We start from the raw sequence: 14,956 nt of genomic DNA, 5'->3' as shown, positions 1-14,956 counted from the left end.
CCGCTCCCCCCTCTCTGTGACGCTCGTAATTCCACTTCTGCTGCTCTTTTTATGCAGCCTGCTGTCAGCGGCGTGCTCTGCTCCCTTCTTGCCGTTATCTAGCGTTACGCTTGATCACCATTCGGCTCATCTCAGCTCGCAGGGGCCATACACTCGCCATGGGCCATCCATGAAAAATACAATTGGGGACAGTCAGCTGCAGCTTATGGAGGCCTGATAGAACACCCAATGCCAGATAAACTCATCCACTTTACCACTGCCCCTTACGGGCTCCCCGTACTGATTTACTGGATATGAACTGGCAGCAGAAAGCTGGCCTGCTCCCTTGTGATGTGCAATTGATTACCAACAATAAAAACTTGGACTTCAGCCATGGACTTCAGCGAGTGGCTTATGGGCTCTGGTATCTCCCCAGCTGCCTGTCCCTGTGTGCTTCCCCATCTCCACAGCTGGCTACCCATACTCTTAGTGATATGGACCACCGTTCCCTGTTGCTCCACCATAATTGGTGTCCTTAAAATTATGACATAGATAGTGTGCATACCCCCTGAGAAAAGGACGTTGTGACCTGACGGGTTATGCAAGCAGTGGTAATGCTTAATGACTCTGTGCCCCACTTATGCGCAATTACTGTCACTTCAGCTCAAAAAGGATGTTGTCGCTTGTAAGGTTCCTGCAAGAAACCTCACCGCGTGCTTGACGTTGTGGTCCATACCTTGAGGAATATATACATGTCTGTATGTCTGCCAGTTCTCAAGGCAGAGTTAGCCACTTACTGAGGTCCACTTATTCAGCCACGGCTTACAGGCCAGGCTGCACGTGACTTGACACTCATCGGAAAATTACAAGGGCGCTTTTCTTGTACGCTTCTTTATTTTTTTTTCCCCGGATCCTTGGCCTGGCTAAATCCTTCTGCGCCACTCCCCAGCTCCATGATGTAGTGACGAGCTGTAGTATGGGGAGCGGCGTCTTATACTCCCCCCACAATTTTCCCCCCATGAACGGGCGGTTGCTGCCATTTGGGGGAGGGTCAAACCTCACCTGCCCCCCTATTGGACAGGTGACTAGGCGCCATCCTGGCACGAGTTTTGTCACGATGAAAGTGCCCCTTCGGCATCGGGGCGCTTCCCGGAGGCTTGAACCGGATCCTTCCCAGGCTCTGGCGTCCGTTATGCGCCGGCCCTCGAGGCCCCCTTCGGGTGCAGCCTCTGCAATAACGTGCTGCTAGATTAAGGATGATCTACAATCCTCAGTGTCTTCCATGGGGGGTCTCAGTGGTTCCAGGGTGTGGCCTTGCAGTGAAAGTGTTTTTCAATCTTCTAAGTGTGGTAGGACTCCTGAGGAGTGCACATGACATACTGCCCTGGAGAGAGTGCATTTCTTGCCGTGGAAATCGGGGTGCAGGAAATGTGCTGCACTTGTGAGGGTTCTCTACAGTAGTACGTGTCCCCCGATTTGCATACAATATCCTCCACTAATGAAGGTGTTGTTCAGTCCTCAGTGAGTGGATGTCAGATGTGGACATGTTTTGCTGCTTCATGGAGGGTCTCTTCACACAGCATCACGTGGCAGGGATCCAACTCAACTTCTCTGCAAGGCTAGAGTTGTCAGGAAGTCCCTGAAACCCCTGCAGTGTCCCATGGTGCACGCCTTCGAGCCGCTGCTGGAAATACTGATTCACATTTCGTAATCCACCTGATTCAGGAGTCATGTGGACCCTTTTCTGTGATCCGGATCACATCACATGTAATGCTCCTTTTTGTCATGTTGCCACTGGTCCTCATTTTGTGTAATGTCCCAATATGGTTTTAAAACATGGAAAATCCTTCCTCTTCCTGGTCGCAGAATGTTGACAATTATGGTATTGAATCAATGACTTGAAGCATATAGGAGCTTTGGGGCCGATAACGAGTCTGGCGGCCTTTGACTGCCGGAATCACCATGGCAGTTTTCCAAGGCCGCCATTTGGACCATCCACAGTGGCGCAAAGGAAGTCCTGTTCCCTGACGGTGGCGCAGTGAGCAGGGGCATGGGCATCCGCATGGGGTGGCAAGGAGGGGCACATGCACCCCCTGGAGCGCCCCTCGTTGACCCTCCTGTGGATCCCCATGCTTAGTGTCTGTCAGTCACTGCCTTAGTTTGCTTCTCATCTTTTTATTCACTCTCAGGTGTGCATTGAAGGGAGATTTATATATTTATAGAGTTCTAGTGTGTGGTACTTGCATCAGGAATTGCCTTTTGTTAAAGGTGTAAGTTGTACTTCCAGGTTTCGGTGGCAGTCGTCTGTCTCTGTCCTTTGTTGTTTTCATGACGCCGCTGGTTTCTCCGGTGGCTGCTGTTTGTTTGCGATGGGTCAGGTTCTTGGCTTTAGTGAAAGGCGCCCTTCGGCTGCTTTGTTGTGCTAGGAAGTTTGCGTGTCTTCATTTTACACCAGGCTCCCTGCGGAGCGTCTGCCTATTGCTCTGGTGTTGTTTTTGTCCCCAGTCTGCTCCCCGCCCCTTCTCACCTCTTTGAGAGCCAGTGCCCACTTTGACCCTCTACCTGCCGCCCACCCCCTCCCCGTCTCTTCTCCCGGTTCACACCTTGGTGCTTTTACACTTAACGTCGCCTCCAGCTCGCATTTTCAGAGAGGGCCCGGGCTCCCTATCACCGACATGAGGAGGAGGAAGAGAGAGGGGGGACAGAGGAAGACTTGGTGGGGTTGGTGGGACGGATACGGTGGGGGGGTGAGGGTGAACGAAGAAGGGGGAGAGAAAGAGAGAGAGAAGCAGTGGGGAAAGAGCGACCGAGAAGTAGGGAGGAAGTAAGATGAGAGAGCAAGTGGAGGGGGGGTCTGAGTGAGGGAGAGCAGCTTCAGAGAAGTGAGACCTGTGTCCTAACTCCCCCAGTGAAGACAGCAGGTACAAAGGACAAAGAACCAGGCCAGACAGAGTAGGTCCAGGCAGCGTGCACGGAGCCAGGCTCGGTGGGTCCGGAAGAGGGACAGGGCAGGCAGAACAGCTCCAGAGAAGGGCGAGCAGAACCGGACCAGGGCGAGCAGATCCGAACCAGCAGATCCTCCTGAGCAGGGAGATGACGCGATACACAATCAGAATGTAGTGTTCAGCTTTTGGGGTGCCAGGGGGTAACTTTAGGGTTTAGGGTGGGTATGGGTTTTAGGGCCCAGGGAGTAATTTTAAGCTTCAGGGTGGGTTAGGGATTGGGGTGCCAGGGGGATAATTTTAGGGTGCAGGGTGGGTATGGGTTTTTGGGTACCATGTGGGTTAATTTAGGGTTCAGGGTGGGTATGGGTTTTGGGGTGCAACAGGGGAAATTTTAGGGGTCATGGTGGGTATGGGTTATGGGTTTTGGGGTACCAGGGGGTAATTTTAGGGTTCAGGGTGGGTATGGGTTTTGGGGTGCCAGGGGGACAATTTTAGGGATCAGGGCGGGTATGGGTTATGGGTGCCAGGAGGGTAATTTTAGGGTTCAAGGCTGGTATGAGTTTTTGGAGGGCAGGGGTAATTATAGGGTTCAGGGTGGGTATGGGTTTTGGGGTGCTAGGGGGTAATTTTAGGGTTCAGGGTGGGTATGGGTTTTGGGGTGCCAGGGGCATACTTTTAGGGCTCAGGGCGGGTATGAGTTTTTTGGGGGGGGGCAGGGGTAATGTTAGGGTTCAGGGTGAGTTTGGGTTTTGGGGTGCTAGGGGGTAATTTTAGGGACCAGGGTGGGTATGGATTTTGGGGTGCCACAAAAGAAAGAGATGGCTGTGGCACAACAACCCTATGGTGTATGAGATCATATGCGGCCTGCTTCCTGCCCCCCATGGCTCCTCCTGCGCCCAAGTGTTTCTTGTGCCCCACCTGGCACACATCATGCTGGAGGATAGTGATGACGTTAACATTTTGCCCCCCCCTCCCTGGAAAAATTTCTGCGGACGCCCATGAACAGGGGTATCCAATATGTAAGGCAAGACCGTCGCGTTCTGCTGAGCATAGAGTTTCCCCATCATCAACATTTTCATAGTGGTGAGCCCTCCATGAAAAGGCTAGTGGTGGGGGAACATAGGGGGCCCTGGGGGGCCCCAAAGCCCTTGCCACCATGAGAATGCATTCAGGGTGGCACAACACGTGCCCCTCTGTCTGCATGCACCCCAAGTTCCAGCACGGCATGGACTTCACAGTCCATGCAGTAGTTCTGGAATTTCTTTTGCGTTCCACGGCAAAAGAAAAGCCCACCAGACACAAGTTGTACTCGCAATCTGACGGGTGAGACCATGCACAGCTTCGGTGGTGCTGTGCAAGAGCAAAGCTGCCGCAGCATCACCAAAGTCGTGACCAGGCCCTTTGTTTTCAGCCACTGATATGGTGACATTGCGTAATCCACCGACCATAGTGTAATAGAGGGGGGTCAGAACCATATAGCAACCCCCTCCCCTCCAATATCTCAGTTTGTTTTCTCTTCTTTCACAGGGACTGGTGACCGGCACACTTGGTCTGAAACCTGCCACAACTCTAATCATCGAGGGCATTGTACATCCTCAGACCGAACGGTAAGAGTTGGGGTATCTGGGGTGAAGGGGTGGAGGGCTGGCGCCTGTTGGTGGGAGGGGGTGGAAGCAGGGAGCAGAAAGGACACTTGGAGGAGGAGAGCACGGATCTGCGTCCAGAGAGGAAAGCTATCGAGGTGCATGGGATAGGCATTTCAGTGCATCGGGAGGGGCAGTGGGGAAAGACTGGGCTATTTAGAAGCAGGAGGTGTGAACTGCGGGTAAAAGAGTCTTTAACATTTCGAGACAAAATGTAAGCAAAGTCTCTTTTCCCCTTTAGCTTTAACATCAGCATTGGGCAGGACCTCAACACCCTTGCTTTGCACGTCGACGCTCGCTTCCACTATGGCGCCGCCACCAATACCATCGTCCTCAACTCCCGTTACATGGGCGTCTGGGGGGAGGAGGTCCGCTCCCATGACTTCCCCTTCCATCAAGGACAGAAAATGGGGGTAAGTGTTACGGCAGGGTTGTGGCAGAGGCTAGAAACCGAACCAGACTGCCAAATATGCCCTGACTTCCCGCATTCCACATGTTCCCAGACACAGGCCCTTCTCTCTCTCTCTTAGCCCTCTTGTTCAAGTTAACCATATGTTGTTCATAAAATGTGTTAACCTATCTTTTGTTTCTGCTGCACTGCATTTAAAGATTGCCCTTATCTCTCTTCATTCGCAATTCAATTGTTAACATTCAGGCGGCGCTTCCATTGTAGAGAGTTTTTTAAAGAATTTTAGAACTTTGACTCCTAGTGATTAATTTGGACTAACATCTGTTTGGCCAAATAAATTGGTTTGTGATAACTTTATTAGAGGTTATATTTAGGTGTGTTTTTTACAATTTCATTTGGTTTCAATGACTAATGCACAAGTCCATAATGGTATTGGCAGAGAGCATATGCAGAGGTATGTTCACAGACACATAGTAGAAAAGCAGAATTTGCAGAAAGAGAAGCCACGTGCAAGTCAGATTGTTTAAAGCAGGAAAGGCATTGGATCAACTTCATTAGGATGTCATTTTCGTCATGTGCATTGCCCAGGCACAATGCTGTAGATCACAGCTTTCCAAACTTTTCATGTTGGTGACACACTTTTTGGAGTTGCATCATTTTGTGACACAGTAAGGCAGTGTAGCGAGCAAGCGAGCCCGAACCACCTAAACGGGGTTCGGGGTGGGGTAGAGGGCGGGTGTTGTCCCCCCGGAAGAAAATTCTGAAATAAAAATGGGCACATGGTCTCCTTCTGTCTGTCTCTATCCCTCTGTCACCCTCCTCCCTCTGTCTGTCTCTCTCTGTCTTCTTCCCTCTGTCTCCCTCTATCTGTCTCCCTCTGTCTGTCTCCCTCTATCTGTCTCCCTCTGTCTGTCTCCCTCTGTCTGTCTCCCTCTGTCTGTTGCCCTCTGTCTCCCTCTCTCTGTCTCCCTCCCCTGTCTCCCTCCCTCTGTCCCCCTCCCTCTGTCGCCCTCCTTCTGTCACCCTCCCTCTGTCACCCTTCTCCCTCTGTCGCCCTCCTCCCTCTGTCTCCCTCCCTCTGTCTGTCTCCCTCTGTCTGTCGCCCTCTGGCTCCGTCTGTCTCTCTCTCTGTTTCCCTCCCTCTGTCTCCCTCCCCCTGTCTCCCACTGTCTGTCAACCTCTGTCACCTTTTTATTTATTTACTTCATGTAATTTTATATAGCGTGAACATTACCCAAAGTTGTCAGAGCGCTTTACAAAAGAACCAGTTGAGAATGTCCATGCCCCCCCACCCCGATCCGTGGCAGGACAGGCCCCTCCGATGAAGAGTGTACTCCGAGGTCCCGGGGTGGGTGGGGGGCTCCATCTGCTGCCTATCTGCTGCCCAGTGCCCCTCCTTCACGAGGGTGGCAAAATCACTGCACTTGCCTTTATGAGATGATACTACCAGCGTCATTATTACAGGAACGAGGAAGGCATTTCCTTTTTGTTTTGACAAGCATGTACGAAGCTTACTTTGTGTTTCTTCTATCTCATATTTCTCATAACAGGCAATTTTCATTAACAAATGTTCTACCTTTGAGCGAATACAGGTGGGTATATACTCGAGTCAGCAGTGGCATTTTTTCATCATAATTACAATCCACAACTTTTTACCTTTATCACGATTTCTACTGTAGACAGTATGAAAGTGGAAATGGTGTCTCTTGAATGTATTGATGACGAGCAAAAAGTAATGACAGACATGGATCGTGCCAATTACATACGACCTAGATGGCCCATGTAACGATAACAAAAAATACATTTCCTCTACTGTATGTTTCACATTAGCAGCGTTTCATTTGGTGGGATACAGGTGTGATCTCGATCTATCTTTATCTTGGTGAGTCTCATCAGGGCTGTTAGTGTCCCATCGAAAGTACGCCATCTCAGCGGAACTAGGATTTTTTTTCTCATCCGGTGGTAAAACATGATCCTGCACAGCAAGTCTACCTCAAACATTACATACTGTACGTAAATGAGTAAAGTCCCGCACTTTACTTCCTCGATTTTATCTGCACCTCACCCCAGCTTCCCGAGCACACACACAGCCGCACTCGGGCACTTCACAGGTCTTTAAAAGACCATAGAGCAGAATGTCAGGAATGCTTCTCTTAATTAGCAGCAATTTTACGCTAATTGACCGCGACACACCCACCGTTCGCATGCGACACAGTACTGTGTCGGAACACACAGTTTGGAAAGCTCTGCTGTAGATGAATTCAGGCGCAGTGGCTACGGCCAATGCTGCAGTCGATTGCTTCAGGAGTAGCAACACAGGTCTTTGCCAGTTTAACATTTTGGATTAGACCTGAGTAATCTGCATAATTTGGGGAATTTCGTGTCATGCTTGTTATGCAAAATTCCTTATATTATGCCATTACACCACATTGCATATTTACATGCCTTTTATAGTAAAAAGGTACTGTGAACACGCCTTATGAAAACAGCAGAATGCGAGTGGCTGTTACAAGCTGTGCTTTCTTTTGTTTTACATTATTAGGTCTAGGCCTGATCCAGCGCATGCGCTGGTCTGGCCAAGACATTTAGTAGCTGCTTTTAAAAGTGCTATCTTGCCGGCGACCAGCTTGCTAGAACGCGCACAAGTGCGCAAACGCATGCGCGTAATAGCAAGCTGGTGGCCGGCAAGGTAGCACTTGCGGTGATGCACGTGCGCACCACTTGCGGTTTTTTGTTGTTTTTGCGATCGTGCTAGGCGCATTTGCAGCGCACGCACACAACTCTCACTTCTCCCCCTCCACCACCTCACGCGCGGCCAGTAAGATGTGATTGCAAATGTGTGTACTTTAATAGTTTTTGTCAACTCGTTTCAAGGCCGTGATATTTTACGCACATATTAGCAGTTTGTTGTGTTTGATGCAGAAGGGTGTTTTGTGAACTGTCCTTCCCAAAGGTGGCCCGAATGGAGTGCGCCATCTCCTCTGCTGCACACATGCTGCTGTTCCCGCCTCTAAACGTAAAGGAAGGTACAGCCAAGAACCGATTAAATAAAGACGTACCTACCCCCTCCCCTCTTGCGATCAACACCTTTTATTCTTTTACAGTATACCCCTTTTAATAGTTTCAGTTGTTTTCTTAACCCCACCCGCTTTTCAACCCCTCCTCCTCCGTGGCCTAGCCGAACCTGCATTTATTTTCATTACAAAAAATGAAATGACACGCCACGGATGGGCTTGATGTATTAATTTTTTTCGCAAATTATTTTGCATCGCGTTTCAAGCAACCCCCTACAATAATCGGAGTTTATTTTTCGTTGTGACCGCAAACAAAAAACAAGCCCTCGATCCGCGCTCTAAAAAAACGCACCGTTGTTTCAATTGGTCTGTTTTAGTTTTCTTTCTCAAGATTGTTTGAATTAAACAGAAAATCAGTTTAGTGGTTACCCCAAACCTCGAGAGGGGGAGGGGCATTTTGGATGGACCCATATTATCTCTATACAAACACGAATTTGAAGTAAAAATACATTTTACAAAGAACAAGATGCTGTGCGTTCCACACGTACGGTGGATCTAGAATACTATGCCTAGATTCATTTTCTAGTCCTCTTGTTTAGTTACAAGCAGTATTTGTCAAAGCAAGTATGTAATTTCATCGTATTGTGATAGTTCAAGCTAGCTCAGCTGGAACACATAAGGCCCTCATCTCTGCCTCAGGGGTCGTTGCAGTAGCTGTCGTACACCCATTGTGTCATGGCGGACTTCTTCCGGATTTCAGCGAGACTGGTGGTGTGATTGTGCACCAGAGTGGCACTTCCCGTTTCTGCTATGCTAGATTTTGTCTCGCTGGGTTGTGCGTTTTAACCGCGTCATTGTCTCCGAGTTAAAATGTCCATTTAGTCACATTTAAAACGGTGCTTTTCAAACCACCTTAACAACTGTGTTAATTATTTTAAACAAGACTAATTTGAGGATTAAAATAGCTCACAATGATTTATCGTGTTTTAGGATTTTTTTTTTTTTGCATGATGCCTCACTATAAAAGCATAATTTCGTCAAGTGGCCAACTGTTTCTGCCAGTAGCAAATTAGCACTTTTAGCAATTAACGGAGATTTATTTATTATGTTATTTGAGAGTAGTGCTCTAGCACCCCGTACTTGAATACGTGATAATGTAGAAAGCGAAACTGCAACCAACGGCAGGCCCTTGGAGGGCGACTAGAATTTTTAAAACCAAAACCGAGGACTTCTCAGAAACATAGAAATAGGACTACTATTTGCATCCATGGGCGACACGGAAATGCTTAGCAGAGCAATCAACATTGAATATACAAGCAATGAGGCACTAAGGGGCCATTATATGTTCACAGCATGATCTGTGCTAATTAAATAGTTTTCGGTTGAGGGCAGCTAACCAATTAAGTAAGTATCGGAACACATGTAAACTTGCCTCCTGTGTTCAGTCGTCTGAAAACTGGACGTGTTAAATATTCTGAAATCTGCTAGGACACATGAAGAAGAAAAACGGGCATGACCAACAAATCATGGTCGCCTGGTCACCTTTACACTTTGGTACGCTGAGCATTTGAAAAACAAATGGTTGTGAAAGTAAGTGGCATGAAAAAGAATGTGTGCTAAAAGCTGGCATTCGTAACCCGTTCAGAAAAGCCTATGTCCTTTAGTTATACCTAGGGCCACTGGAATTATGTGACAGGGAAGGAACACCTTATGTGGCATGGTTTACTAAATTATGCTGCAATAAAAAAAAAATAGGTCTCGCTTTTGGTATCTTATAAGTTTTTAGTTATGCAGCACAATATCCTTGGTGCAACAACATCAACTGTTGCATGGCTAAACACTTATAAGGTCCCAAAGCCAGCTGGCTAAGCCCTCCTTCAGGATGTTTCATTTCCATATTGTACCTCCCCCTTACATCTGCTCATTCCTTCCTTAATGCGTACATCTGCCTGGGTTCAAAGAGTAAGGGTGTAAATGAAACTGGCCACTTCTAGCTGTCTCCTCTTTTTATTTAAGATTATAGTTTACGACCACCCCTCCCCCTGCTCTGTCCTTAGCCCTTCATCAAAGCAACCTGGCCAATTCACTTAACTCTGGCCTTCAGGTCTGAACACTGGAAGGCTAAATGTTGGCTTACAGACGAGAAAGTTTTACAACTTCCTGTCTGTACATTTTAGGATACATTCAAAAATAGCCTATTGTTGTATTTATCAATACCATTCTAGGACGTTTTTAAACTATATTTGTATGCCCCCCCCCCCTTAACATTAGTTATTATGAAATAACTTCTTGCCATTTTAACTTTTGTGGCTGGGAATTTGCAATGGGGAAAATTAACCTGTCTGATTCTCCAACACCAGGACTTTTAAAACACCTTTTATAAGGACCCTGGCTATATCTACAGCCCCCCCCACCCCCAATAACATCTAAGGGAGACTTTAGGGGTTCTGAATATGTCAAAACATTGTAGGACATCACTTAACAGTTCTCCTAGCACAAAAGTCGATTTTGGGAAGCAATCTGGGGGGTGAAATGTACAATTGCACTAACCCCAGGGCATATAAAAACCAATTTTTAAAGACCCTCTTTAAAAATACCTGACCCCCCCCCCCACCACCACCACCACCACCACTGGGACACCTAGGGGAGACCCTGGGAGTACCTAATATGCCAAAACATTGTACTTTAATAATTATTAAGTCCCTTAACACCAAAGTCAAAATTTGGGCACAATTTGCAATTTTAAAAGTAGTCCTGAAACACCAGGCTGCTTTAAAACGGACCCCAGGCTACTGTAGTGCACACATGCAAATGCAGAAAGGCTGCCTCTAAACTGCCATGCCCTATTATATACTAGGGACTTAAAGGTAGCTTCAATTCACCTGTCCTATTATGTACTAGGGCCTTATAGGGGAGTTAATGGCAATCATTGGGGTACCCTAACCCATAGTGTACCCTAGTGTATGTAAGTATTTTCACTGTATTCTACGTGTGTTTTCAGCATTGGGCTGGACCTGTTTAAGCAGATCACAGGGTCAGTCAGAGTCAGTTACCACCAGTACCAGTCAGCAAAAAAGTTGGGGTTGGCCAGGGTACAGGATGACTGTGCAACACTGACTAAAAGCAATGATATACAAATAAAAGGTGAAATTCGACAAAGTATCCATGCCTACTGTTCCCACATTGAAGGAACGAATCAAACCTAAACATTAAGGAAACATTAGTGTCAGTCCTTTTCTCATGAATCATACAATGTAAGATTTTCCAACACCGTGGTGTTCAGAAATACCGCACAAGTGGGGATTCTTCTCCACTGCCTTCCCTCATGAACAGGTGCAAAGGTTTACTGATCAGCTTATTAAAATATAATGTTGTGGCCTTTGAGCACAATCTAACCATAACATTACAGCTAATACGACTATTCTCAAGACTTGGCTTTCTGAACCGAGAAAAAAATATTATGCACAGCAAGAAAGAACACAGCATTTCATTTAACATAGAGCTTCCAAATCAAGGACTACTGTGACTATGGCTACCTTTACATGAACACACTCTAACATTTATTAACTTTTAATGTGAAAATTACTCATTATGGTCACTCAAAATGTAAAATCACATTGAATTGCGATGAAGCAAAGATTACATGTAATACGCAATTACGTGTAGTCAAATAAAAAATAAAAGATAAAAAATGGTTACAATGTGCCACTGCCCATTTTTGGGAAGCTATCTGGTAAACTTCAGAGCATTCCCTTCTGTGATCTTTAGGAACTTGTAACTGGAACAACAAGTGGGTCTGTGGACCGTTCTTCAATACAAAACCTACAGGACATGTGTATCCACTGTCTGCACAATCAGAACCGGATTGCGTTTGCACTCCATTCAAGTGTCTTTTTGATGCTCTCCAGACACAGCCTTTACATAGAGTGATGCTTGTCAGAGCAGGGTAGATCCAGCCTGAGGCTCCAAAACAGATGCACAAAAGGTGTGAGCCATCTGCACCTGGCTGTCATCAGCCACACTGAAATGCGACCAAGGGAAAGACAAAAGACTGGCCTCACCTAAGAGGACCCTTTTCCTTGAACAAAAGAGGTTACAGTTGCACCTTGACCCCCACCTCACCAAACGGTAGTGCTTCAAAGAGACTTATCAGCAGCTCCTCTCAGCCAAAGGCTTGGTCGAATTTCTAAAGGATCCCTGCCTCTTCTTTACCGACTTCATTGTCTAGTTCGTCTCTCCGGCTTCAGGATTGTCAGCAAAACACTTTCACTGTCTGGGAAAACAACCTGACTTTAATCTTGTGCAAGAGGCAAAAGCAGGGGCTTCAAAAATGGATCCCACAGGCCTCCATTATTCTGGTTCACTTTCACACACACAATCCATGTACGATGCAGACCACATGTGCAACTACTTATCTCATGAAGCGGCGGCTCCACCACTAAGGCGGAGGAACGACGCCTCATTGCATTTTGCGCAGGGAATAAAAGAAAAATATAATGATAATAACATTATGTTATTATCATTTTATTATTTCGGTTTCTAGGGCGGGCGGGGCTTGGTTGCGTCACAGTCAGCAAGGTGAGGAGTGGTGGACACTTAAGTGGGCATGACTGCTTGGCCGGCCGTCTTGGCACGGCCAAATAGTTATGCGCACTTTGCATGTTCCCCACCAGGCTGTAGTGCACAGCCTGGTGAGAAACATGCACTGGCTCCCACTGCTTGTCTGAGCGCCGAACCATGGTACTCAGACCAATCACAATGCTGCATTGCAGTGTTGTGATTGGCTGAGGGAGCCTGTTTCTGCTTCATGCTTCAAACAGGAGCAGAAGAGGACAACATAAGGCGAGACAGCAGTCCCTGAGCAAGGTAACTATTTTTTTTTATTTAATGTTTTCCTTCCCACCTATCCCCCACCCCCGCCCATGTTTCTTGGTGGCAGCTGCCACTGATCTCATGCACTTGGGATTTTAGCACCAAGAAGTGGCACTTTACACTAGTATGCCAGTAGGCCTCCACTCCAGTGATGCAGATCAAAATTTCTGGTCAAAACAAGCATAGATTCACAAACATTGAATGCTGCCTCCAACACATTATATGTACTATACCTGTGACAGGGATTGTAGTCCAATTTCTCACAATGAGAGCACACTTGGTGTGCCCGTCCAGGTTATAGGACAGCTCCAGGACCTCACTCATGTCATGTCATCTGGTGTGGCCCCTGACACACTAGATTAGTGTGTGGCTACTGCCAACACAAAAAAATATATGTGATACTAGGTAAATGCAGTAAATGCAGTCAAGAATTCCAGGCAGAGTAACAAGACTGTTCAGCGGTTAGGGGATATTCTCGTTCCAACACTGTGTATAGTATTACGCTGTTAAAACAAGGCAGAATTAGCACAAAAATGAGGGCCTATGTCTCCTCATATTCACCGGTTAATTGCCCTTATAGTTCTTATTTCATGTTATAGTCCTATCTAACATCTGTCAGTACAATAGATGTAGCTTCTTGCAGTCGGCCTATGCACATACATCTCTCTCACATCTTTCACCCTTTCATCTGTACATCCATGGATCCTACCTTTAGAAAGCGCCCGTGAAGAAGATGCAATATGTCTCCAGGGCAAGTTGAGTGTGGTGATAATGTCAATTAGATACACTAAGGGCCTGATTGTGACCTTGGCAGTCGAACTGCAGCGTCAGCAGTTGGGAGAATGCTGCCAAGCCGAAGGCATCCCGGAAAGCTGGATTTTGACTATACCACCAGGCTGGCGATGTGCCAGCGGCAGTCTTGCGGTGGTGGCATGCTTCGTCTCCTATACAGAGCCTGAAGGCAATGCTGCCGCACTGCAGCACCTCCACAGTAGTGTGTACACTGTTGCCATGCACCATGTCATGCTTGGCGCACCGTGCACTCACGACAGTGGAAGCATAGGGGACAGTATGTGCCCCTGGCCACTACCCACACTGGGCAGAATCACCCTGGAGCCCTGTTTGGGCCCCACGCCTTCCTTTCCACCAACCTGTTCGTGGCGGGATTTCCGCCATGAAAAGGTCAGTGGAAAGGAAGGCCATGATCTGCATGGCAGTGCCACCAGAGATCACGCCTTTCCCCACCGCCACACCTGCTGGATCCTAGATCCTGGCGGCAGTCGGACCACCGAGGAAGAGGCGGTCAGCTTGCCACCCCGAGTACACCGGTCTTGGAACTGCCATACTCGTAATCAGGCCCTAAGTCTTTCACTGAGTGCTTTATAGCTGCCACTGAGCCCTGTCCTCAACAAATAGCCACTCATAGACGGCATGAGTGCCACGGCTGAGACACAGCTCATTGAGGCTGCTACACTCCTAACAAAAAGCTCAGCACAGCCAACAGGTGCGACAGAGCAACAGGTTTATCAATCATGTCTGAGAGCATAAAGACTGACACTAGTAGTCTAGGAACATGGTGCAAGCCCATGGTAGGTGTACGAAGTCCTCTTCCGATTGTTGAACCGTGCCCATCTCTAAACCAAAGTTTTCTATTCTCCATGTGGTATAATACAACTCGAGCAGATGTTTACAGCATAGCAAGCTATGTGTGTTATTCACAAAAATATCCATAGTCTGCCAGCAAAAGTGTTGCCACTGCTCACTTGCGCATGAAATCCACAAGCCTTTGGCATCTCTGTCTTGCTGCTAGCTGCAGTAATGTGTCGACTGAGCTTGCATGTTGCAAAATTAGGTGCAAGAGTATGTCCTATGTCTGTTGCTCTATTGACAGTGAGGGTATGACAGTACTCAAAGATATGTTGGACTATAAAGTAGAGAAGGGTTTCTAATAAAGTCATCGGGGTGCTTTTATTGAACAACATCTGAATTTCACATGGATATTATGTTAGTTAGGAAATATTACATTGTTCCTGTGATATACAGATTTCATCCTTTAGGAGCCCTAGTCTGACTTTGTTCACTCTAGCTGATTAT

At 47.3% G+C, this 14,956-nt stretch overlaps 1 protein-coding gene across 1 annotated transcript in view; it reads left to right on the top strand.

The window, feature by feature from the left end:
• Positions 1-14,956, top strand: part of LOC144772601 (16 kDa beta-galactoside-binding lectin-like) — a 65,108-nt gene that overhangs the window by 23,979 nt on the left and 26,173 nt on the right. The window contains exons 2-3 of the mRNA XM_078657037.1: positions 4,452-4,531; positions 4,809-4,980. Coding sequence (XP_078513163.1) covers positions 4,452-4,531; positions 4,809-4,980 — 252 coding nt within the window. The remainder of the gene's footprint in view (positions 1-4,451; positions 4,532-4,808; positions 4,981-14,956) is intronic.

The sequence above is a fragment of the Lissotriton helveticus genome, chromosome 1_1, assembly GCF_964261635.1.
Source record: "Lissotriton helveticus chromosome 1_1, aLisHel1.1, whole genome shotgun sequence".
Taxonomy (NCBI): Eukaryota; Metazoa; Chordata; class Amphibia; order Caudata; family Salamandridae; genus Lissotriton; species Lissotriton helveticus.
This window is presented reverse-complemented; position numbering and strand designations above follow the sequence as displayed.